Raw genomic sequence first — 24,957 nt, forward strand, 5'->3', positions numbered from 1 at the left:
AGTGGAGGTTGCAGTGAGCCGAGATCATCCCACTGCACTCTGGCCTGGGCAACAGAGCACAACTGTGTTTCCAAAAAACAAACAAACCAACAAACAAACAAACCTGAAAGAAATGATCTGGTAATATTCTTCAAGAGCATTCCCAAAATTCCAAACAGGATGAGTACCTTTCAACTTTTCTCTCTGTCTGAAATATTTCCTGATAAAATGTTGGACAATAACCACAAAAAGGACAAGCAGAGAAGATGTCAATATTATGATACTCTTGAAAACGTCAATGATAAAACTGGCTTACCAATAATAGATTCTTATCAGTGCTGAAGGCCACAGAAGAAATGAAGCCACGAATGCCAGGATTGGGATGGCCAGCGTCCCGCCCGCAATCACAAACATGTTAACCACATCAAGATCCATCCTGCTCTTTCAGGCTGGCTGACTCCTGCAGGGGCCAAAGAGAATGACGATATTAAAACTCTGTATCAAGGGAAAAGAGGCAAAGAAGCAAAGGGGACAAGAAAAGTGTAGTTCCCAGAGTGAGGGTAAAGAACAGGAGGAAACCAAAGCAGGCAAGTGCTTTAAAAAAAACCAAATAGACATGACAACTAAAAGTAACGAGGAACTTTTCAGAGGAGCCTGGATTTGTAAAAAACATTATAAAGGACATAGTTGGGACAAATGTGGAAATCCGAGTAAGGGCTGGGTATTAGACAACGTCAATGTATCAGTGACACAATTCTTGAGTATGATGATGAAATTGTGGTTATGTATGTATGTAGGAGAATATCTTCCCTCTTAGGAGATGTCTGCTGAAGTTGTAAGGGGTGAAGTATAATGGTATCTGCTACTCACTTTTAAAGGTTCAGAAGAGAAAAAGAAATGTGTGTGTGTGTGTGTGTGTGTTGGTGGGAGGAGAAGAGAGAGAAATAAAGCAAATATGGTAAAATGCTAACCACTGGGGAATCCAGGTGAAGGTTACATGATATTATCCTTTCAATCTTTCTGTAGGCTTGCAGTATTCAAAAATAAAAAAGGAGCCAGGCGCAGTGGCTCACACCTCTAATCCCAGCACTTTGGGAGGCTGAGGTGGGCGGATCACTTAAGGTCAGGAGTTGGAGACTAGCCTGGCCAACATGATGAAACCCCATCTCTACTAAAAATACAAAAGTTAGCCGAGCGTGGTGGCAGGTGCCTGTAATCCCAGCTACTCGGAAGGCTGAGGCAGGAGAATCGCTTGAACCCAGGAAGCGGAGGTTGCAGTGAGCCAAGATTGTGCCATTGCACTCTAGCCTGCGCAACAAGACTCCATCTCAAAAAATAAAAATAAAAAATAAATAAAAATAAAAAAGGAGGACAGGTTGGGCATGGTAGCTCATGCCTGTGATCCAGCACTTTGGGAGGCCAAGGTGGGAGGATCACTTGAGCCCAGGAGTTTGAAGCTGTAGTAAGCTATGATTGCACCACTGCACTCTAGCCTAGGCAACAGAGTGAGAACCTTAAAAAAAAAAAAAGACAGACTTTTAAAGAAATCAATGAACAAATATATACGTACACATGGATACAACAAACCAGTAACAGTGATTGCATCTAAGGTGGGGAATTAGATAGCTAAGTGTCAGGAATAGACAGGAAACTTGGTTTTTCACTTTTTAAAACTTTTAAGTTGTTATGTAAATATGCAACCAATTCAAAAAATAAATACGTAATACAAAGTTAGGGGGGAATAAGCCAAAAAGGTAGTTTTCAGTGTACTTTCTGATGTCTTCCTAAAGACTTACACATCTGAAGGCTAGAATGTGGGATGCATGAGAGTAAGGACTGGGTGTCCCCAGCACCAACACTAAGACCTGACACATTATCGGGGCACTAGAATTCCAGCTGTATCAGAGGCCCTGCCCTGTCCTGTCTTATGAGCTTATAATACAGTTCATTATAGCATAGAATGAAAAATACTTCAGGCTGGGTTCCGTGGCCCATGCCTGTAATCTCAACACTTTGGGAGGCAGAGGTGGAAGGATCGCTTGAGGCCAGGCATTGAAGACCAGCCTGGGCAACATGGCAAGACCTCATCTCTATTTTATATATATATGTGTGTGTGTGTGTGTGTGTGTATACACATATATATGTATATACACATATATGTATATATACATATATATCATAAAGTATATAAATATAAATATATAATAAATATATATTTCAAGTCCCGTCATTCTCCCCAATACAGAAAACACCTAGAAGGACCTGTAAGCCAGGCGTGGCCCTCTGCCTTGATTCCCAGCCATCTGTGCTAAGTGTGCAGGACTCACCAAACATAATACAGATTTCTTCAAGAAAAAGCATTAACATCTAGCAAATCATGGCGTTCCTTACATTTCCTGGGAAATGGAGTGATCTCTCCCATTTGCCTCTATCGACTGATACTTAATTCAATTTGATAATAAGTTCAATGCAGCACAGTATAACCTCACGACCACTGAGCACAAAGGTCAGCACACTTTTTCTGTAAAGTGCCAGACGGTGATGATTTTAGCACTGTGGGACACAGAGTCTCTATCACAGCTACTCAATCTGCCACTGGATGAGAAAGCAGCCTTGAAGACATGTAACGAATGAGTATGACTGTGTTCCAATAAAACTTCACAGAAATAGGCTGTAGGCCAAATTTGACCTGTAGGCTATAATTTGCCAACTCTTGATATAGCACATCAACCCTGTCACATAGGAAAGGCAAGTGTTTCATCCTGTTTTACAGGTTGAGGAAACTGAGGCTCTGAGAGGCTAAGTAACTTGCCCAAGGTCACCCAGCTGGTAGTCATGATTACAAAACAGGTTTCTAACTTCAATCCACTACCTTTGCACCAAGCTCCACTTTGTCTATTTTTTATTTTTTTCAAATGGCCTGTCCTTAGTCTCTGTAACCGCTTTGCTGTTAGGTATCTACATTCATCATCCCTAATTTCTCCATGAAGATACGAGCTCTCCATCTTCAAGAGGTTTTTGCCTAGCAAGCACCTCACAGCCTGAAGAAGAAGACAGATGCACCCATAGGTAGGTTAGATGGTTCTTTTCATTATATACACATACTCTACCTGAGTACAGTCCTGAGTCTACAGTGATGAAACCTGCCACCTTCCCAGGGCATAAGCACTGTCTTTGTCTCTGATGCAACTGCCTTCTCAGTTTCTTAGTCACTGTAAACAATTTTCCCAGCACACTGAAATCATTGGCCTGCTTCTCCTTCTGGAACCAGAGCTCCTTGAGGGTAGGGACAATCATGTGTGTTCTTTCTCAGTGTCAAGTATGGCACGGGACACAAATAAGGTAAAAATGAATCAATGAAAAGCACATTTACAAAATGGGTTCCATCTGTTTCGTTTCTTTTAGGAACAACCATTCCCAATGACTCTATAAGAGACCTGACATCTTTCCTCTTTCAGTAATTACGAAAATCCCTGAAGGAGTCACCTACTTAACACTGGCTACAATTTACCCTGCTAAAAGGCATCACCTTCAAGGAGTAAGCAAGTCAATAACAGACTGAAGGGAATCTGTACAGATCTGTTTGAACATCGTGGGCTGTGAATGAGTTGACAAAGATGGGAACTGTCAGCTTTGAGAAGACTTTTTCACATCATACAAAGTCCTTAAAAACTGCTGGGGGCCACTGTAAATTCAGATTACTGAGCAGCAGGGAGTCCTTTGGACTAGGAATTAGAACAGTTTATGCTCAAAGCCATATATATCATAGACTCTGACACTGGAGATGATAGCCCTGAAATGAAGGCATAATCATCAAAAAAACCCCTCTCTGCTCTGTCGGTGCCTGCCACAATGCCAGTCAGTTTCAGCGAAGGTTGCATCTGGCTCCATCTTCTATTTAACAGCAGAATAAAGTCTTCCATAAGCAGCTTTTGTAGAACATGATCGATTTAGTAAGCTTTGGACTTATTACAGAAAACCGTGCACACTCTCCCTGACAAGGTCAAATAAATCCAGACCTTAGTTGAAGAAACCACAATTTTGAGTTTTCTGTACAGATAAAGGATAGGCAATTTATTCCTATCTCTACAACATCCTTCATTTTACAAAAGACTTGCTTCAGCTTTCCTTTAAAAAGACAGCTCCCCTGCCATGCTGGTGTTTATTTCTAGAATACTCTATGGACCCAGGGGAGAGGCTGGAGGCAGAAAAAACTGAAGCATTATGAACCAGGAACTGCCAATGGCCAAAAATCGGAGATCAACCAAGAAGTGTAACTTGAGTTTCCCAAAGCATGAGACCCATACAACTGAGAGTTTGCAAGATGACTTTAGTGAGTAGGAGAGTACTAAAGAATGTTTCAGGGGTACACAGCATCAGATAACAACATATATACTAGGAAAGTCATCTCTTTTCAGTTCTTTTCGGTCCTGCTTGGGTCAAAGAGAAACTCTCAGTGTGGTGGTGTTAAACAGCTCTCTAGGCTGGGCGTGGTGGCTCATGCCTGTAATCCCAGCATTTTGGGAGGCTGAGACGGGCAGATTGCTTCAGCAGAGGAGTTTGAGACCGGCCTGGGCAACAAGGAGAGGCCCCATCTTTACAAAAAATACAAAAATTAGCCAGGCATGGTGGCATGCGCCTGTAGTATCAGCTACTCAGGAGGCTGAGGTGGGATGATTACTTGAGCCTGGAGGCTGAGGTTTCAGTGAGCTAAGAGTGTGCCACTCACTCCAGCCTAGGTGACAGAGGGAGATCGTTTCAAAAAAAAAAAAAACAAGGAGTCAATTTAAAGAGAAATGCTTAGTAGGTGACACATGAATATAGCAAAAATCGTGATGCTCATCCATGAATGGCTGCCACTGAGGGCCAAACTCGTGCGATGGATGGCACCAGGCTGGGGGCACCAGTGTGGCAGCTGGCCCTCTCCAACATGGCTCTTCCACACATCAGCTGGGAGATCTTGGCTTCCTCATCTATTTAATGAGAACATTCAAATAGTCACGTCTGTTCTTTCTTACTTTGGTGACTTAAACATTTCTGGAATTATGCCAGGCAATTAAAAAGTAGGATTTGGCTCGCTCCCACAAGAATATTCTTTCCTATTAGAGTTCCCAGAACCTAAAGCATCACCTGGCAAAGACCTGGTGCTTGATCATGTTTATCGCCTGACTGAATACACTGAAAAAGAAAAACACTACATTTTATCTATTTATCGTGTAAAGTGAGGCACCCCAGGGTTAAAGACACAGCAGCACAGTGTGAAGCAGGCAATGCCAGGAAGGAGAGCTGGCCATGCTGGCACCAGGGAAAACATACTCTCACATCCCAGGCTCAGGATCCTCTGCCACTGCTTAACACCCAAGCTGTGCATTTGGGGGCCCTTATGTCTGAACGCAGTGGCAAAGATTAATTGGATAGGGGACATGTCAGTGGATCCAGATAAACATTGCATCAGGGAAATGAAGTTTAATCTGGGGTTAGGAGTAAGGCATATCTCACAATTTTCTTTAATGTTCTCACTGATTTTGAAAACTGGGATCTTGAGTTCCAATATCTTAGTCTTCAGGGTATAAAGTAAAATCCAAGAATAAACAACGTATAACACTTTCATAGAATCTCATTGACACATCTCTCCTTGCTTCTCCTGACTTACTGATTTCTGTCTTTTTTTCTTTCTTTTTTTTTTTGAGACGGAGTCTCGCTCTGTCAGCCAGGCTGGAGTGTAGTGGTACAACCTTGGCTCACTGCAACCTCCGCCTCCTGGGTTCAAGCGCTTCTCCTGTCTCAGCCTCCTGAGTAGCTGGGATTACAGGCATCTGCCACCATGCCTAGCTAATTTTTGTCTTTTCAGTAGAGACAGGGTTTCACCATGTTGGGCTGGTCTCGAACTCCTGACCTCAGGTGATCCCCCCGCCTTGGCCTCCCAAAGTGCTGGGATTACAGGCGCAAGCCGCTACACCTAGACGACTTACTGATTTCTGCTGACAGTAATTGCATCAGTCTAACCTAGATGCCAATGCATCTTTCATTCTCCTACTTGCTCACCACTCCTGTTAGGCAAAGGTGAAGAGGCACCAGCACTGGAGTCAACTTGTCCAAGTCTAAACAAACTACACTGCCTGATATATGGCAATTTAAACTTAAATTGATTAAAGCCAAAGAAAATTCAAACTTCAGTTCCTCAGCCACACCAGCCACACTTCAAGTGCTCAACAGCTACATGTGGATAAGAACTACCATATTAGACAGCACAGCCTTAGGGGACTTACACCCCTAAAAACTAACCCCTAAAAACCCAATCCCAGTTGGGTTCAACATTTACTAGGAATGTAAGGTAAAAAGAAAAATTGTCACCAGGTGTAGGAATTTGTATGAGTCAGACCGCAGCTCCCCTCCGCCACCACACTGGGTCCAGATCCTCTCTTCCTCTCCCTCCTGTTTCTGTAAAGGCTATTCTTTCACGCCCCATAGTCTCACCACCACCAGCTGCCAGAGGAATCTTCTCAATTCACACCAGGGATCAGGCTGTGCTGGTCTCATGTCCACCAAATAAAATGTGAACTCTGACCGCCCCATGTGGTCCCAGCTCAGCTTCCCAGTCCTGACTCCCACGTCTTTGCCTGCACTCCAAATAACCAGCTCCCAGCCCCCATGCAAGCCCCATACAGCTTCATTCTGTCTTCCTTCCTGCTGACCCCTTGGTGTGGAGCACTCCCACGTCTGGGCTGCCTGATGAACTCTTCCCTGCCTTCAGGGCCTGTTCAAGTGTCCCCTTTTCAGGAAAGCACTGGGGCCCATGAGCCCATGCATTCCAGACTCCCTTCAAATTCAGAGCCAGGTTCCCCGCATAGTCTTTCAGAACTATTTGCAGGGGGCTTTTAGGGTGTGCATCAGAGCTTTGAAAACCTTCAGATGCCAAATCCCTTCCCACCAGACCTACTGATCAGAGAAATCATGCAGCACACCTTGGCCTGCAGAGGGCTTGGAAGCAGGGCTTACAGTAACAGCAGTCCCAGTCTAATTAAAGGCTGCCTTTTGGGGGAAATCTATGGTGGTTAAAATCCATACTCACTCTTCAAAGAGCACAGCCTTCTTTCCCAACTGCTACTGGCTCTGGCAGAAGCTGAGAATGAGATTCTGGAATCACAAGAAATAAAATGACAAAGCATTAACTCATGCTAGGGAATATGAATGAAGTGCTAACAGCCGGCCAAATTGCTGGCTTCAGTGAAGGTGGAGCGCTCTCTTCCTCAGCACAGGCAAAGTACAAACAGCTTATGGCTTTATACTATGCCTCTTGTTCAGGTCACCTCCCCCAGTGAGGCAATAAGGCAAACGTGCACAAAGGGCAGGGCATCTCAGATAATGAGCCAGGACTAGGAAGAATTGACAGAGGTCAAAGAAGAAATCTGGTGAGTAGTCAAGCCTGGAACGATAGTTAAAGCTTTCCTCCATCGGGGTTAGGGCTTACCTAAACAGCGTGTTCAGAAAGGAATGGAAGCAAGGCAGCAACCAATGGGCAAGTGAGGATAACATTGTTACCAGAGTGATGGCACTGGTACTGTCAGCGGGGCTGCACCGCTCCAAAACTGGGTTGGGCAGAAGCAGGGAGGCACTACAAACTGCTCAGCAGCAAGAGAATGAGATGAGCAAAGGAAATGAAATCAGCAAAACCCCTGAATTGGTTCAGATGAATCAAAGAGTTAAACATAAAAAATAAAACCATCAAAGTTCTAGGAGGAAACATGAGAATTCTATTTAAAAAGTATCTCCATAGGAAAGGGCTTTCTAAGTAATGTCTAACATCCAGAGGCCATAACAAAGAGTATTAGTTGCATAAAAAAGTTTTTAAATCTCCACATGGAAAGAGATACCATAAATAAGATTAAAATTTGTAAATACATAATAGAGACAACATAGTAATTTCCTTAATGTATAAAGGGTTCCTACAAATCAAGACCAACAACAACAAAATCTAATAGAAAAATGAGCAAATGACCTGAACAGATAATTTACCAGAAGGGAAATACAAATGACTCTTAAACATATAAAAAGATGCTCAATCTCATTTGTAATAAGAGATATGCAAATTAAATCTACAGGGTGATGGTGATCTTTATTGCACTGGCAAAGAACAAGAGGTTTAATACAGACTGTGCTGCTGAGGCTATGGAAAAATAGATGCGCTCCTATAATGTACCAGTTTGCATTCTCATCAGCAAACTCTACAGATTGCAATTTGGCAAAATCTGTGGCTATGTAAAATGCACATATCCTTGACCTAATGATCATCTCTCTCTCTCTCTTTTTTTTTTTTTTTTTTTGAGATAGAGTTTCGCTCTTGTTGTCCAGGCTGGAGTGCAATGCCGCGATCTCAGCTCACCGCAACCTCCGCCTCCCGGGTTCAAGCGATTCTCCTGCCTCAGCCTCCTGAGTAGCTGGGATTACAGGCATGTGCCACCACGCCCAGCTAATTTTGTATTTTTAGTAGAGACGGGGTTTCTCCATGTTGGTCAGGCTGGTCTTCGAACTCCCAACCTCAGGTGATCTGCCTGCCTCGGCCTCCCAAAGTGCTGGGATTACAGGGTGAGCCACCATGCCTGGCTATGATCTTTTCTTCTAGGAATTTATCTATGTTTATGCCTGATTATGTGTGAAAATGTTTGTGTAAGAGTATTACAATAGTATTCATAATGGCAAAAGATTGGAAATAATTTACATGCTTACATATAGTGAACTTATAGTTAAGTAAATGATGATACAGCTTTGCAAAGAAACACATGTAGCCACTAAATACAAATAGAAATTAAATATAAACCATTTAAATAATGAGACAGTCCTATTTGTCCCTATGGGTAATGACCTCCAAGGTACATTAACTCAAAAAAGCATGGAACAGAAGACAGTGGATAAGAGTAATACCCTAACATTGAAAAACAGAGAGTGAGAGAGAAAATATATTTGTTATGCTTATGTACGTGGGAAATCCTTCTGAATGGACACAAAAGAAATTGGCCATGATTATGGTTAGCACTGGGAAGGGAAACTGCAGGGCTGGAGACAGAAATGAGAGGTAGACTTTTCACTGATACCTTCTGTCCCTTTTGAAGTGCTACTATGTACATATTTAATGAAAAACTACAATATAGGCTGGGCACTGTGGCTCACGCCTATAATCCCAGGACTTTGGGAAGCCAAGGTGGGCAGACCACTTGAGGCCAGTAGTTCGAGACCAGCCTGGCCGACATGGTAAAACCCTGACTCTACTAAAAATACAAAAATTAGCCAGGTGTGGTGGTGTGTGCCTGTAGTCCCAGCAACTCAGGAGGCTGAGGCACAAGGATTGCTTGACCGGGAGGTGGAGGTTGCAATGAGCCGAGACTGTGCCATTGTACTGCAGCCTGGGTGACAGAGCGAGACTCTCTCTCAAAAACAAACAAAAAACAAAAAAACAAAAAAACAAAAAATAACTACAATATAAACTCCTCAAATAAAGTAGTCCATCTGTATTGTCCAATATGGTAGCCACTAGTCACATGTGGCTGCTTAAAATTAAATTAAATGAAATTTAAAATTCGGATCCTCAGCTGCACTAGCCACATGTCAAATGCTCAACAGCCACTAGTTTGTGGTTATCATATTGGACAGCAGAAATATAGAACATTTCCCTTATCACAAAAGTTCTACTGGCCAGTCCCAGACTCTACACTAGTTCAAGAGGCCAGGCACTGTGGCTCACACCTGTAATCCCAGCACCTTGGGAGGCTGAAGCAGGAGGATCACTTTGAGCCCAGGAGTTAGAGACAAGCCTGGGCAACATAGCAAGACCCCATCTCTACTAAAAATACAAATATTAGCCAGGGGTGGTGGTGCATGCCTGTAGTCCCAGCTAGAATCCCTTGAACCCGGGAGGCGGAGGTTGCAGTGAGCCAAGATCAGGCCACTGCACTCCAGCCTGGGTGACAGAGTAAGACTCTGTCTCAAAAAAAAAAAGGCCCATTAGAGACAGCAACCAAATATTAACTGTTTCCCATTATGAGGAAAGAAATACAAATGTGAATGCTGGAAGGATGGAGGATGAAACTCCCTCCATCTCCACACATGCTATGCAGCCTAGCAGCCCACTCTATTAACATTCAATGACTGGGGGACTACTGCCCATGTGACTGTCCAAAGGTTATGCCTGCATGGCAGGAACTTTAGTCCTTAAGACTCAAAGTCCAGTACTCTAAGATAGAAGATAGGAATTTAAATTTTTCAAGTGATAAACGTTCTTATCATTCTATCCTGGAAACACACGACCATCCATAAACCACAAATTCTTATCTCCTTTGTGGTTCTGGGAGAGGTACTGATTAGATGGTTCACTCTCTCCTGCTTTGCACCAAAACTCTGACAACTGGTTCCTCATGGGGGTTCTCATTCAAGAACCAGCCCAGCCCACAGTCCCCTCCCTGCTTTGGCCACCTGGGCAGCACTGTGGGAAAGAGAATTCAGCCCAGCCAGGCTGGTCCTGTGGGTGGAGGATCAGAGAGAACCAGAAAGCCGTGCTACCTGATCCTCTAGAGAAGTGACAGGCAGAGGAGGGACAGGCAGGTAGATCAGTCCGAGGCTCAGTTGGAAGGCAGTGGGGGTGTGTATCCTGTGGTACAGCTTTTAACAAATCACACTGGCCAAGAAGCAAGGTGATGAAACATGTCACACATGCACTGACCTGGCAACATCAGCCTCTTTGGTCAGGATGTGGGCTGTGGTGATAGTCTGGAATAAGCGCCTGCTTGAAATCATGTTTAAAACAAGACAACCCTACAGAAACACAAGCCAGTCTCCTGCTGGATAAAACAGGAGCCAAAAGCCACTTGACCCTTTACCTTTAAGGAGCCCAAAGTCTTCAGGCTCTAGTGGAGCCCACAACAGGCTTTGATTTGAACGTTTCTCACTGAATTAGCATGAATACACACACTGTCATCAGCCAGGTCACCCCTCAAAGGTAAAGTGCTAGAAAGAGCATCATGTAAGTGACTATTTGCCACATGGCTGAAAGGAATTAAAATAGCCCTCTATTGGTGTGCTACATAGCAGATGGCAAAAATAGAACCTCAGCACCCAAAACATTCTCCTGTTGGCCAAACTTGCACTTTTAAATAAGAGGAAAAGCAGGGAGATCAAAGAAGGTTTTGCCTTTCTTTTTTTTTTTTCTTTCTTTCTTTCTTTCTTTCTTTCTTTCTTTCTTTCTTTTCTTTCTTTCTCTCTCTCTTTCTCTCTTTTTCTCTCTCCTTCCTTCCTTGCTTCCTTCCTTCCTTCTTTCTTTTTTTTGAGACGGGGTCTCCCTCTGTTGCCCAGGCTAGAGTGCAGTGGCACAATCTCAGTTCACTGCAACCTCTGCCTCCAGGGTTCAAGCAATTCTTGTGCCTCAGTCTCCCCAAGTAGCTGGGACTACAGGCATGCACCATCGCACCTGGCTAATTTTTGTATTTTTAGTAGAGACAGGGTTTTGCCATGTTGGCCAGGCTGGTCTCGAACTGCTGGCCTCAAGTGATCTGCCTGTCTCGGCCTTCCAAAGTGCTGGGATTACAGGTGTGAGCCACTGTGCCCAGCCCGGGGTTTTGACTTTCTAAATGAGGTGAAGTGGCCAGATGCAGTGGCTCAGGGCTGTAATCCCAGCACTTTGGGAGGCCTAGGTGGGTGGATTACCTGAGGTCAGGAGTTCGAGACCAGCCTGGCCAACATGGTGAAATCCTGTCTCTACTAAAAATACAAAATTAGCCAGGTATGGTAGCAGGCATCTCAGTAATCTCAGCTACTCAGGAGGCTGAGGCAGGAGAATCGCTTGAACCTGGGAGGCAGAGGTTACGATGAGCTGAGATCGAGCCATTGCACTCCAGCCTGGGTGACAGAGCGAGACTCCGTCTCAAAACAAAACAAAACAAAAGGAGGTGAAGTTGGTCTACAGTACTTTCCAACTGCAGGAACAAAGTTGATGTTAAACAAAGAAATGAGCCCTGTTAATAAACACTGGCAGGCTTTGGCAGGACAAGACTTCCCACTCCCAGCACAAAGTCTAGCATTCAGGGTCCTTGTGCACTGATCCGCATCTTCTTTCTAGCCAGAATCTCCTCCCCAGAGATCTCAGTGGCCCAGGAAGATAAACACCAGAAAAAAGGATATATGGTAAAGCCACACTCAGAATTTCATAGTTAAGAGTAAAATACAGTTTTGTTCAGTACTTTATCTAAATAAATAAAACAAAAAACAAATCTATCTATTTTAAAAGCAATAGTAAATACTAAGCAAAATTTAGGTAACAATTACACTTCTGTGCTTTTTTTTGCTTTTTTTTTTAATTTGAGACAGGGTCTTGCTCTGTTGCCCAGGCTAGACTGTAGTGGCGCACTGCAGCCTCGACCTCCTGGGCCCAAGTGATCCTTCCACCTCAGCATCCTCAGCAGCTGGGACCACAGGCATGCACCACCACGCCCAGCTAAATTTTCATTTTTTGCAGAGATGGGGTCTCTCTATGTTACCCAGGCTGTTCTCAAACCCCTGGCCTCAAGCAATCCTCCTGCCTTGCCCTCCCAAAGTGGGGGGATTACAGGCATGAGCCACCATGCTCAGCCCTGTGTGAATTCTTAGAACAAAGACTTCATTTTGTGTAGACTGTTTTACAGTATGATAAGTCCTTCTAATTAACATTTGGTCATCACTGTGCTATCATAAAGAAGCCATTTTTGCAAAAATATCTTATGGCCTTACTGATTTCTCAAGGGCCTCTCAATTCTTTGATTTTCAAGTCTCTCCCCTAAAGGGGGGTTCATCCCTTCTCTTTATCAATTGTTGGCAGATCTCACATTGCCAGATCCTATTATTGCTTTGACACATCATCCAAGCGGTTCTCTAACATCACTGGCTTTGATTTCATGAGATATTGCCTCTCTCAAGAGTTGCAATTTTACTTTCCATTGTTTATATTTGCAAAACATCTGACGACCAGGCAGAGACCCAGAGCCAAAATATGGATGCTCCTGGAGCCTGGCTGACAACCAGGGTTGAAAACAGAGGGAGAGATGATGAAGTAGGACCCAATTTTGCACATGGCAAGTCCATTAATGAATATTTTCCTGTTATGAAAACTTCTGCTTCCCAGCCAGGCACGGTGGCTCACGCCTGTAATCCCAGCACTTTGGGAGGCCAAGGCAGGCGGATCACTTGAGGTTTGAGACCAGCCTGGACAACATGGTGAAACCCTGTCTCTAACTAAAAATACAAAAAAATTAGCCAGGCGTGGTGGCACACACCTGTAGTCCCAGCTACAAAGGAAGCTGAGGCATGAGAATCCCTTGAACTCAGGAGGCAGAGGCTGCAGTGAGCCAAGTTCGTGCCACTGCACTCCAGCCTGGGCAACAGAGTGAGACTCTGTCTCGAAAAAGAAAGAAAAGAAAACTTCTGCTTCCCATCCACAATCTGGAAACTGTGGAGAATCAGATACTAGATACACTTAATCTGACTGTCTCATGACTATACCTGCACTGGCTTTCTGTTTTTTTTCTCTATTTTCTCCACTCTCTACCTGTAAGACATCCTCTGTCTACCCCCAGTTCTCCTTTAAAAAATCTTTCTGGTGGAGCTAGACGTTATCTCCTTCACTTAGACTTTCCTCAACCCCCAGTAACCTCTATTTCATCCTCCATGCCCCAGAGTATTTGGTATGAACACTTCCCTCTCAAGACACTTGAGATTTGTATCTTGTGATAAGAACACTGGCTGGGCGGGACTGTAAACTAGTTCAACCATTGTGGAAGACGGTGTGGTGATTCCTCAAGGACTGAGAACTAGAAATACCATTTGACCCAGCAATCTCATTACTGGGTATATACCCAAAGGATTATAAATCATGCTACTATAAAGACACATGAACACATATGTTTATTGCAGCACTATTCACAATAGCAAAGACTTGGAACCAACCCAAATGTCCATCAATGATAGACTGGATTAAGAAAATGTGGCACATATACACCATGGAATACTATGCAGCCATAAAAAAGGATGAGTTCATGTCCTTTGTAGGGACATGGATGAAGCTGGAAACCATCATTCTGAGCAAACTATTCCAAGGACAGAAAACCAAACACTGCACGTTCTCACTCATAGGTGGGAAATGAACAATGAGAACACTTGGACACAGGGTGGGGAACATTACACACCGGGGCCTGTCGTGGGGCAGGCGGATGGGGGAGGGATAGCACTAGGAGAAATACCTAATGTAAATGACGAGTTAACGGGTGCAGCAAACCAACATGGCACACGTATACATATGTAACAGACCTGCATGTTGTGCACATGTACCCTAGAACTTAAAGTATAATAATAATAATAAGAAGAAGAACACTGGCTGGACCCTCCACTAGGCTGCAAGCTCCTCAAAAACAAGTCTGACCACATCTTTGCCTCTGTCACAATACTTAGCATCCACTGTGCCTTGCCCTTGGCGGACACTTGGTCAATGCCAAATGATAAGCTGGAAAGCTGAAACAAAACCAACTGCTGGCTGAGAAGAAACCACTCCCTGCACCCATCACATAGCCTTGGGGGAGAAGTCATGAAGCAACAGGGCTACCCCACCAGTGTCAACGCAGGCCATTCCTTCACTCTGCTCACATGGCAACAAATGAAAGAAACATTCGTCAGAGCAGTACAGTTTTAGAGGTTTTAGTTTGGATGGGCCAGCTGGTCCTAGAGAAGTTAAGCAAGCTGCTGAATGTCACACAGCTTTCTCTTCCTCTCTGCTAATTCACTGGTGGTTGGCAGTGGCTCTCAGCATGATGTTGAAGGCCACTTAGGATTTGGTGTCTGCCCATCTCTCAAGAGTCATCTTCTATCACCTGCCTATTGCCTGCCCTCCATCCCTTCCCATAATGATCTGCAACCCCCAGACATGCCGTGTTCTCCCACACCTCCAGGACTTTGACACACCTGCTCCTCTCTCCCTGGCACACCTATTCTCCCTCTTGCCTGGCGAGCACCAGCCCATCCTAAAAGTCTTGGCTATTAAAGCACTGCCCCTCTCTGTAAATGCTCCTGACAGTTCAGTTTTACAGCTCAACAACCTGGGTTCAAATTTCTGCTCTGCCATTGACCACTGTGACTCTGTTCTGGTCATATGTTTGCCATGTGACTGCAGCAAGTGACCTAACCTCTTAGAATTCTACCTCAGTGTGGGGATGAAATGGGATAATGCAAGGAAACTGTTCAAAGCAGTGACAGGCAAATACTAAGCATTCACTCTGCACTGCTGGGATCTTGCCTGACTTCACAGGCAGAGTTAGGCAGCCCTGCCATACCTCCACCACCCTGCATGGCCACTGTTCAGGCCTATTGAGATGCCTGAGTGGCCTCTGGGCAGGGTCTGTGTTGCCATCTTTACACTCTTAGAATCCAGTCCCATCCCCAGACTTCATCATATGTAAGGTCTGATCCTTTTCTGGGTATATCACAAGGCAAACACCCAATGCCAACAGCCAAACAGCCACAGCTTCTGGAAAAATGCCTAAGAGCAAAGGCTACTGTTAATATATTACTTAAAAAGAAGAGGATCCCAACCTGCAGCAGTGTAAGAACCTCTGCCCACACCTCCTGAGTGCTGTCCTGCTCCCCTGAATCAGCAGTTTCCTTGGTACAGCACCAGAGAGCCACACAGAAGCTCATGACAGACCCCAAACCCATCCAGCCACAGGCAGCAACACCCTAAGTGGCCTCTAGGATTGGGAAGCGTCAAATAGGATCCAGAGGGTTTCTGAGGGTCTGGTTTAGGAGAATACCTTGATCTTCTTGGAAGAGGCAACTACATGCGAGGTCAGAAAGGACTTTAACGTTGTGAAAATCATGTCCGGTTTCAGTTTCTCAACTGTGGCACAAGTGACATTGGAGGCCATATAATTCTTTGTTGTGGCACTGTCCTGTGCATTGTAGGATGTTTAGCAGCATCCCTGGCCTCTACCCACTTGATGTTACCTACAAGTTGTGACAACCAACAATAATAAAAAAATTTAAAAATTATCCAGGTTTGGCCGGGCACAGTGGCTCACATCTGCAATCCCAGCACTTTGGGAGGTAGAGGCGGGCAGATCACCTGAGGTGGGGAGTTCGAGACCAGCCTGACAAACATGGAGAAACCCCGTCTCTACTAAAAATACAAAATTAGCCAGGCGTGCTTGTGCACACCTCTAATCCCAGCTACTCTGGAGGCTGAGGCAGAAGAATTGCTTGAACCTGGGAAGCGGAGGTTGCGGTGAGTCGAGATCGCGCCACTGCACTCCAGTCTGGGCGACAGAGCAAGACTCCGTCTCAAAAAAAAAAAAAAAAATTACCCAGGTTTGGTGGTGCACACCTGTAGCCCCAGTTACTTAGAAGGCTGAGGTAGCAGGATTGCTTGAGCCCAGGAGTTCAAAGTTACAGTGAGCTAAGATTGCTCCACTGCACTCCAGCATGGGTAACAGAGTGAGACCCTGTCTCTTAAAAAAAATTTTTTTTAAGACTCAAATAGGAGAAATTTTTAAATGTATTTTTTTTCGACTTGCAGAACTAGCTTCCTGGCATCTTCCAAATATTTAGCTTTGATGGGGATGTCCTTGCCTCTTTTCTTTTGAACACTCATCACGGTAATAATTGATCTAATCACCAAAATAACCAGGAGTTTCATAAAAAGTATGACACAGCGTGCCAGGTGTGGTGGTGCACACCTGCAGTTCCAGCTACTTGGGAGGCTAAGGTGGAAGAATCACTTGAGCTCAAGAGTTCCAGACCAGCCTAAGTAGGAAACATAGTGAGACTTCATCTCTAAAAAAAAAAATTTTTTTAAAGAATATGACATAGTGAAGCTGATTTCCACTCTTAGCTGCCTGCTAGCCTACTAGTATAAACACTCATTCTTTTTTTTTTTGAGACTGGGTCTTACTTTGTCACCTAGGCTGGAGTGCAGTGGAGCAATCTCAGCTCACTGCAGCCTCGACCTCCCAGGCTCAAGCAATCCTCCCACCTCAGCCTCCCAAGTAGCTGGGACTACAGGTGCGCAACACCACTCCCAGCTAATTTTTTTTTTTTTTTGGTAGAGATGGGGTTTCACCATGTTGCCCGGGCTAGTCTTGAACTCCTAGGTTCAAGTGATCCTCTTGCCTTGGCCTCTCAAAGTGCTGGCCGCTTTGAGGTGTGAGCCCACCACACCCAGACAAAACATTCATGCTTGCCTTTCTTCCCTCCAAACCCAAAGATAATCTTTGAGTCTAACTTCTTGCCCCCAGGATAGACCTCACCCAACACATACTGCAAACCAGGATCACCTCTAAGGACAATTTTTTTCTCATATCAAGTTTCAGAATTACTTCCCAGTTGCACAAACTGCATTCCCATCTTTTATTCTAGGTTTGCAGATGCTCACAGAACTCAAAGGTCACACATTTTAAAAACTAAAAAAAACCAGAAGGGCAATTCTATCTCTAACTACAAAGACAATGGATAATTTGGAGCTGAAGAAAGCCACAGAATGTGTTGAAAAAGGCAAAATAATAAAAATAATAAAAAGATGAAAATAGAGAAAGTCTCATAGGCCTTTCTGAGCACACAAAATGGTTAATTTCTGCAGAGTCAGTGTGAGCCATTTATTAATTATTTTTTTCCAGTAATTCAAGGTAGTGGTCAACTACCACTCTTCATAATAACAGCTGCTGCTTTCTGAGTGCTTAATACATGCTGGGCCCTGTGCATTATTTTATCTAAATATTGCCACTACCCTCTAAAGTGGGTACTATTACCAGAAGCTGAGAGGCCCTTGCTGGTCTGAGAACCAAATTTTAGAAAAACAAATTGGTGCTAGAAACACAGGTGATTAATTTCTCTTATTTCTAATTTCCTATATTATAACAATGTTCTTGATAAGAATTTGTTGAAATTGGGTAAAAAGTCTAGTGGTTCGAGGTCGGGTTGGGGGGTTGGGGGGAGGGGGTGGTTCTGAGGCCAGACTCACTTCGTGTCTTGGGAAGGGACCACCTCTGGAAGCGTCATATTCCTGCTCTCAGGAATGGGCACAGCGGAGGTACCTACCTCAAGGGGCTGTTGGGGAAAGTATGGCAGGTAATTCTTTTAAGGGGCTTAGGACACAAGATTTGCTTATTCTATGTCAGCTATTATTCATTATAAACTACTTTAAACTCTTAGCCAGGTGGAGCCACTAGGAATTTCTGAGCAGGTGGGAGCAGCAGGGAGGGGAGCGGAGAGATAAATTCGGGCTTCCAGGTCCCAGCCGGAGTAAGACCCCCCTTTATTTCCTCTTCCTAACCCCCAGCTCCTGGGGCATACAAAGGGCTCAAAATACATATTCCCTGCATGCACAGTATCTAGACCCTCTGGCATCCTCCTCCTCCCCCACTCCCCCATGCATCACTCTGTCACCTGGCCTCGCTGTGGGCTCAGGGGCGCAAACCCTGCACGTGCACTGCCCTGTAGCCGGCGTTACACAATCCGCATTTCTAAGGCAGCCGGGAAGCCTGTGTCGCTGTAGGCGGGGGACCGCAGGTTGCCGGCGGGTACCTGGCTGGACAGCATCCTGATTCAAGGGTTTCGGAGGGGGCGCAAGGGCACGGGAGCCGGGGCAGGCTGGGGAAAGGGAAGCTGAAAGGCTGCTGGGGGAGGGGATTAGCGGAGAGAGATCTTGGGGACGGCGCGGAGGAGGCGCGTGACACGGGGCAAGATGCTATCTGGGTGGGCGAGCTGCAGTCCTTCTCCAGGAAATGGGGGAAACGGGGCTGCAGGAGCCCCAAAATCCTCTCGGCACTGCGAGGGGCGCCTCAGGGCTGCTGCGGGCGCAGGGGGTGGGGAGGCGGAGTAGAAACAGGGTGCAGGTCCCGACCCGTCCTCACTCTGTCCCCCGGCTTCAAGAGGCTGGCAGCCTGGACCCAGGAAATGGGGCGCCGGATTTCGGGCATCTCAAACCTATCCCGGCAGCGGGAGGTGGAGGCAGCGCCCGCGCGGGGAGCGGAGTGGAAAGGCAGGTGCAGATCCCCGACTCTTTCCACTCGATGTGCCGCTGCCGGGAGGCACTGGGGGAGAGGTCACGGGGCCATCAGGGCGCCCCATCCCCCTAGGGGCGGACCACCGCCCGCCCGCCTCCGCTCACCTGACCGGCCTCAACCGCCTGGGTCCCGCCGCCGTGCCTGGACCCCGGCCCTCGGTCCCTAGCCCCGGGCTCAGACCTGCCGCCGCGCTCCTACCCGCGCCGCTCCCAGCTCCGGCGCCCAGCCCGGCTGGACTCCTTAAAGGCGCAGCGTGCCGGTTCGCGTCCTCCGACAGAAAAGCCGGCTCCGCCCCGACCCGGCGCCGCGCGCTGTCCCCCAGCGGCCGCGCTCTGTTTGGGGGCTCCAGGGTGCTTATCCCAGCTCCTCCGCGCGCGGGCTCACAGCGTTAACCCCGGAGGGTACAGTTAGCGTCCCGCATAACCCGACGCCGGCAACTGTCTCCTAGCACTGGAGAGCCAGGGCGAGAGCAAGATCGCCTGCCGAGGTGCCGGGGGCGGAGCCGGAGCGCTGGGTCCCGCCCCCGCCCCGCCCCGCCCCGCCCCGGAGCGCACACGGTGGCGGGGCGCGGGGAGGGCCTCTGAGCCCGCGGAGCCACACACAGTTCTACATCCCCGGCCCGAATTCTTCCCAGCACTGCTCACTTACTGAGCACCTACTATGTGCCTGGCGCGGCTGGGCATTAAACCCGCCAAAGTGACTCAGGCAGGATCTCTGGATCTCTGCCCGGAAAGGCATCAGAGAGAAAGGGACAGGCAGGGGTTCTCAGGCAGCAAAGCAACACTGCTTAACATCGGTTGTCTCACGTAATCCTATGAGGTAGGCACTGGGGTCAGCTTCTTTTCTCAGAAGATACCGAGGCTCAGGGAGGTGAGGGGCTTGCCCTGGATAGTCCCGCAAATGGGAGAAATGGGGGCACAGGAGCCCCCAAATCCTCTAGACACTGCGAGGGCTACACTCCAAGGAACACCGTAGGCGCTCGTGCTCCCGCCCTGGCTCTCGGGTGCTTGGAGACAGTTGCCGGCGTCGGGTTGTACGGGACGTCAGACTGTAAGGACAGAACTGGGAATTCCAACCTAGGATCGTCTGACTCCAAAGCTATACGGGAGAAATGGGCACCTGGAAAGGCCTTCGGCCGCCTCTGGTTAAACCCCTGCTATGATCGTTTCTTTCTTTTAGGGACAGTTAAAGCCCAGCTTGGCCTGGCTGCTCTTCTGTGTTTTCCATGTCTCAGTTTAGCTGCCACTTCCTCCAGGAAGCCTTCAGTAAGACCCCTTTGGGCTCACACTGCACTGTGGGCTTCTTTCATCAAAACATGTATTCGTTCATTTAACAGATATTTACTACACCTGTTAGGGGCCTTAGTGGCACTCAGGTCTTCCTGCTGCACCGAGTGCTTGGCCTGCCACTCCAGACATTAAGGGTCCAGGGCCCAGCAGGACTCTCTTGGCCGTTTAAATCCCCCACGAAGGCAGCCTTTGGGCCTCAGCCTGCCAAGGCCTCCACGCTGGTGGAGCCTGGCTGAGTGGGGCAGGTCCTGGGTTTTAAGAATAGGACACAGTCAAGAAGTCCCAAAGAAGTGGCAAAGGGGCATCTCTGAAGCCACTAGTGAGCCCCATGCCTGTAAACCCTGCTCTGCAGGGCAGCTGGAATTCATCCGGAGTTTGGGACAGTCCCCCTGGCTTGGGCTGGAGCATTTTCCTTTAAATTGTTGGCTGCCTTATCACTTAGACTTCAAGGGCTGCATGTGACTCACTTCAGGGAATGGCCCCCGAGTTTCAGTGGCAATTTATTCACCAAAGAGTGGGTTGCTCAGTCCCACCTCTCTAGCTTTATCTCTCCTCACGGCCGAAGCAGAACCTTTCCAAGCCAGCAGTCCACCAACATCCCCAGAGCAGGTCCACAGAGGTAGCACAAAATGTGGGGATTAAATGTCCTTCAGTCACTACTGGCCACCTACTGGATTAGCATCTTGGACTCAGGAACATTTACCAAAACAGGAGTCCAGCGGGTGAATAAATAGACAATGAAATTGATGAATGACTTCCTGGAAGGCCCCAGCCTAGAAGCCATCAATACACCTGGTATAAAGTTTAAAACAATCGCTCTTTAGTCTTTTAATTTTCCCTCTCCAAAACCTTAAAAATGGGTAGTTCATCAGTTTGGTGGGTTTTGTATTTAACTCACAGCCCGTGACCCTGGGCGTCTCCAAGGGCCTGGAATTTCTATATCCCGAGGGTTTTTTTCCCTCAGAGTTTTATATTTAGAAACACCTTTTTGAGCCCCATGTGGGAGTCCATTCTGGGTGACTTATCTCTACCGGATGGCTGACAGGAGGGAAACCTTATTAGCTCCAGTTTTACAGTGAAGGACGCAAGAGGAGATAAGGGAACTCAACTCCGGCCCCTCCCCGAGCCGGTGATACCCCTGAGTGCTGTCACTGAGGAATCAGGGCTTAGGTGGGAGACCAGGGAGCAGTCCCAGGGGCCTGGTACTTTCCAGATGGCACCTTTAGTCATCCCAAATAGAAACCCCTTATCAGTGGACAGGTCTCACCCTAGCATTAAGAGTTTTGAAACCTTTCCTCTGCCAGCAGTTGCAGCAGAACGCTCCAGGATTCACTCTGCCGTGAAGCCTATACATGTCTCCTGGATGTAGCAGCACAGCTATCAGAGCTGAAGGATGCCATTATTTAATGCGCACTTACTACCTTCAGCCACAGAGCATCGAATCACTTAGTCCTTACAACACATAGTGAAATATGCTCACCTGTGAGATATACTAACCTACTTTACAGACACACCGAGGTGCAGAGGGGTTAATAGACTCACTCAAGATCCCACAGCCAGCATATGGCAGGGCCAGCAGTCAAAGGAGTTCACTCATTCATTTATACAGCAAACATTACTGAGAACCTATTACATACTAGGTACTGTCTGGATGAACAGAGACACACTTCTTGCCCTCAAGGACTTAGAGTCTATTTATAATAATAAAATATTAGAAGCTAATTAGGGAATCACACACGAGCTATGAGGGAATCACACAAAAGCCATGTCAGCACATGGAAATGTGTGCAGGAGAAAAGCAAAAAACACAAGTTACCGTGTGTACACAGACACCAGCTGGGCAGCACCCCTGAGCTGATGAGTCATTGGTACCATCTATTCCCCAAGCATTTGCTGTGTGACAACTCGGGGCCAACCACTGAGGCCTCTGCCCAATCTGGAACTCCAGTATCACTGCCTCCCAGCAGCCTTATCTGACTATCCAGGCAAAATTAATTTTTCCATCATCCACACCCCTGTAGCACATTATACATGAGGATATGTTTATTTATTTAGGCAACTCTCAACTCCACGGAGTTGTGAACTCCTTTTCCACTTCCATCTCCCCAGGGAAAAGCATGATGCATAGCACAGAACAGGCAAATGTTAATTAGCTGCCATGTGTTGAGCTTTTCCTGTGTTCCTCACCTTGTGCTCAGTGCTTTACATGCATTATCTCATTGAATCCTCCCAACAACTCTGTTATTAGCCCTATTTTACAAATGAGGAACATTTTGAGGCTCAGAGAGTTTCTGAGCCTCAAATCTACCCAAATGTGTTAAATAACCTACCCAAATATCTTAGTCTGTGTGTGTGTGTGTGTGTGTGTGTGTGTGTGTGTGTGTGTGTGTGTGTTTTGAGACAGAGTCTCACTCACTCTGTTGCCCAGGCTGGAGTGCAGTGGCACGATCACGGCTTACTGCAACCTCCACTTCCCCAGGTTCAAGCAATTCTCCTGCCTCAGCCTCCTGAGTAGCCGGGATTACAGGCGTTTGCCACCACACCCAGCTAATTTTTGTATTTTTAGTAGAGACAAGATTTCCCCATGTTGGCCTCTTAGTCTGTTTTTGCATTGCTGTGAAGAAATAACTAAGACTGGGTAATTTATAAAGAAAAGAGGTTTAATTGGCTCACAGTTCTGCGGCTGTACATAGTGCCAGCATCTGCCTGTCATGAGGGCCTCAGGAAGCTTACCATCACAGTGGAAGGTGAAGGGGAGCCAGCGTGTCACCAGGCAAGACAGTGGGAGCAAGAGGGAGCAGGAGCAAGAGAGAGTGAGGGCAAAAGAGAGTAAGGAAGGAGGTGCTACGCTCTTTTAAACAATCAGATCACATGTGAACTGCCAGACTGAGAACTCACTCATCACCAAGGGATGATGCTAAGCCATTCATGAGGCATCTGCTCCTGTGATCCAATCACCTGCCAGACTCTTTTTAACAACCAGCTCTTCTGGGAAATAATAGAATGAGAACTCACCCACCACCCCTCCCCACCAAAGGGCATTAATCTATTCACGAGGGACCTGCCTTCATGACCCAAACACCCCCATTAGGCCCACCCCCATGCTGGGAATCACATTTCAACATGAGATTTGGAGGGGAAAAACATCCAAACCATATCACCAAGGTCACACAGCTAGTCAATGATACTGCCAGAATTGAAACAAAGTTTTGTATGTCTGAGCACAAAATCTATATTCTAACCATTCAGCCACCTGCTGCCATGACAAGTAATGGAATTAAATAACAAGAATACAACAAAATCTCACCTTAAAAAGCTTGTACCCAGCATTTTATGAAATAATAATATTTCTAGGCTAAAAATACTTCTTTCCAAATGCCTTAAAATATTGCTTATTCATTTATTTGTGAATTAAATGTTTACAAGCATTTACTTATGCATAGGACCCAAGCTATGGTAGATACAATTTTACCCCTTCCTTTAAGGAGAACAGTCTAAATTATATACACCTGAAAAAAAGAACATCAATGCAAGAGTTAAGTAATAAGAACATATCACAAGACAACAAGTCAACATATGTCAACACATGTCATATGTAGTATATAATCATAGAAAGGACTCACTAATCAGGAAGTTCTAAGACTGTAATTCCTACTATATTGATTCATTCGCTGAAAATGCCAGTTGAGCATAGCACCAGGCCAGAGAGTGTCCTGGATGGGAAGGAAAGGGAGGACTTTGAGAGAGCAGTGTCACTGCACCTGCAGCACTCTGATAAGCTCAGGCTTGCCAAGCACCTGAAGAGAAGTGGGAAGATGCTGTAGTTTGAATATGGTTTGTTGATCCTCACCAAATCTCATGTAGAATTTTGATCCCCAATGTTGGAGGTGGAGCCTAATGGAAGGTGCTTGGGTCATGGGGACAGATCCCTCATGGATAGATGAATGCCCTCTGACAGGGAGGGGTGGTGAGTAAGTGAGTTCTCACGCTATTATTTCCCATGAGAGCTGGTTGGTATATAAAAAGAGCCTGGCAACTCCCCACTCTCTCTCTTGCTTCCTCTTCTACCGTGTGATCTTTACACTTGCATGCTCTGCTTCTGTGTCCACTATGAGAGGAAGCATACTGAGGCCCTCACCACATGGCCAGTCTTGATCCTTCCAGCCAGCAGAATTATGAGCCAAATAAACCTACCTTCCTTTCCTTTCTTTTCTTTTCTTTTCTTTTCTTTTCTTTTCTTTTCTTTTCTTCTTTCTCTCTTTCTTTCTTTTTCTTTCTTTTCTTCTTTCTTTCTTTTTCTTTCTTTTCTTCTTTCTTTCTTTCTTTTTGACAGAGTCTTGCTCTGTTGCCCAGGCTGGAGTGCAGTGGCACAATCTTGGCTCAATGCAACCTATGCCTCCTGAGTTCAAGCAATGCTCCTCTCTCAGCCTCCCGAGTAGCTGAGATTACAGGCACATGTCACCGCACCCAGCTAGTTTTTGTGTTTTTAGTAGAGACAGGGTTTTACCATGTTGGCCAGGCTGGTCTCGAACTCCTGACCTCAGGTGATCCTCCTGCCTCAGCCTCTCAAAGTGTTGGGATTACAGGCGTGAGCCACCGTGCCCAGCCTAACCTTATTTCTTAAT

At 46.2% G+C, this 24,957-nt stretch overlaps 1 protein-coding gene across 2 annotated transcripts in view; it reads right to left on the minus strand.

The window, feature by feature from the left end:
• Positions 1–19,562, minus strand: part of ABHD6 (abhydrolase domain containing 6) — a 55,691-nt gene extending 36,129 nt beyond the window's left edge. For both annotated transcript variants that reach the window (XM_003257231.4, XM_030811544.1), the window contains exons 1-3: positions 19,148–19,562; positions 7,052–7,116; positions 296–439 (exon numbers count right to left, since the gene is read on the minus strand). In XM_003257231.4, coding sequence (XP_003257279.1) covers positions 296–414 — 119 coding nt within the window. In that variant the 5' untranslated portion in view covers positions 415–439; positions 7,052–7,116; positions 19,148–19,562. The remainder of the gene's footprint in view (positions 1–295; positions 440–7,051; positions 7,117–19,147) is intronic.
• Positions 19,563–24,957: the final 5,395 nt, after the last annotated feature.

This window comes from Nomascus leucogenys, chromosome 4 (assembly GCF_006542625.1).
Source record: "Nomascus leucogenys isolate Asia chromosome 4, Asia_NLE_v1, whole genome shotgun sequence".
Classification (NCBI taxonomy): Eukaryota; Metazoa; Chordata; class Mammalia; order Primates; family Hylobatidae; genus Nomascus; species Nomascus leucogenys.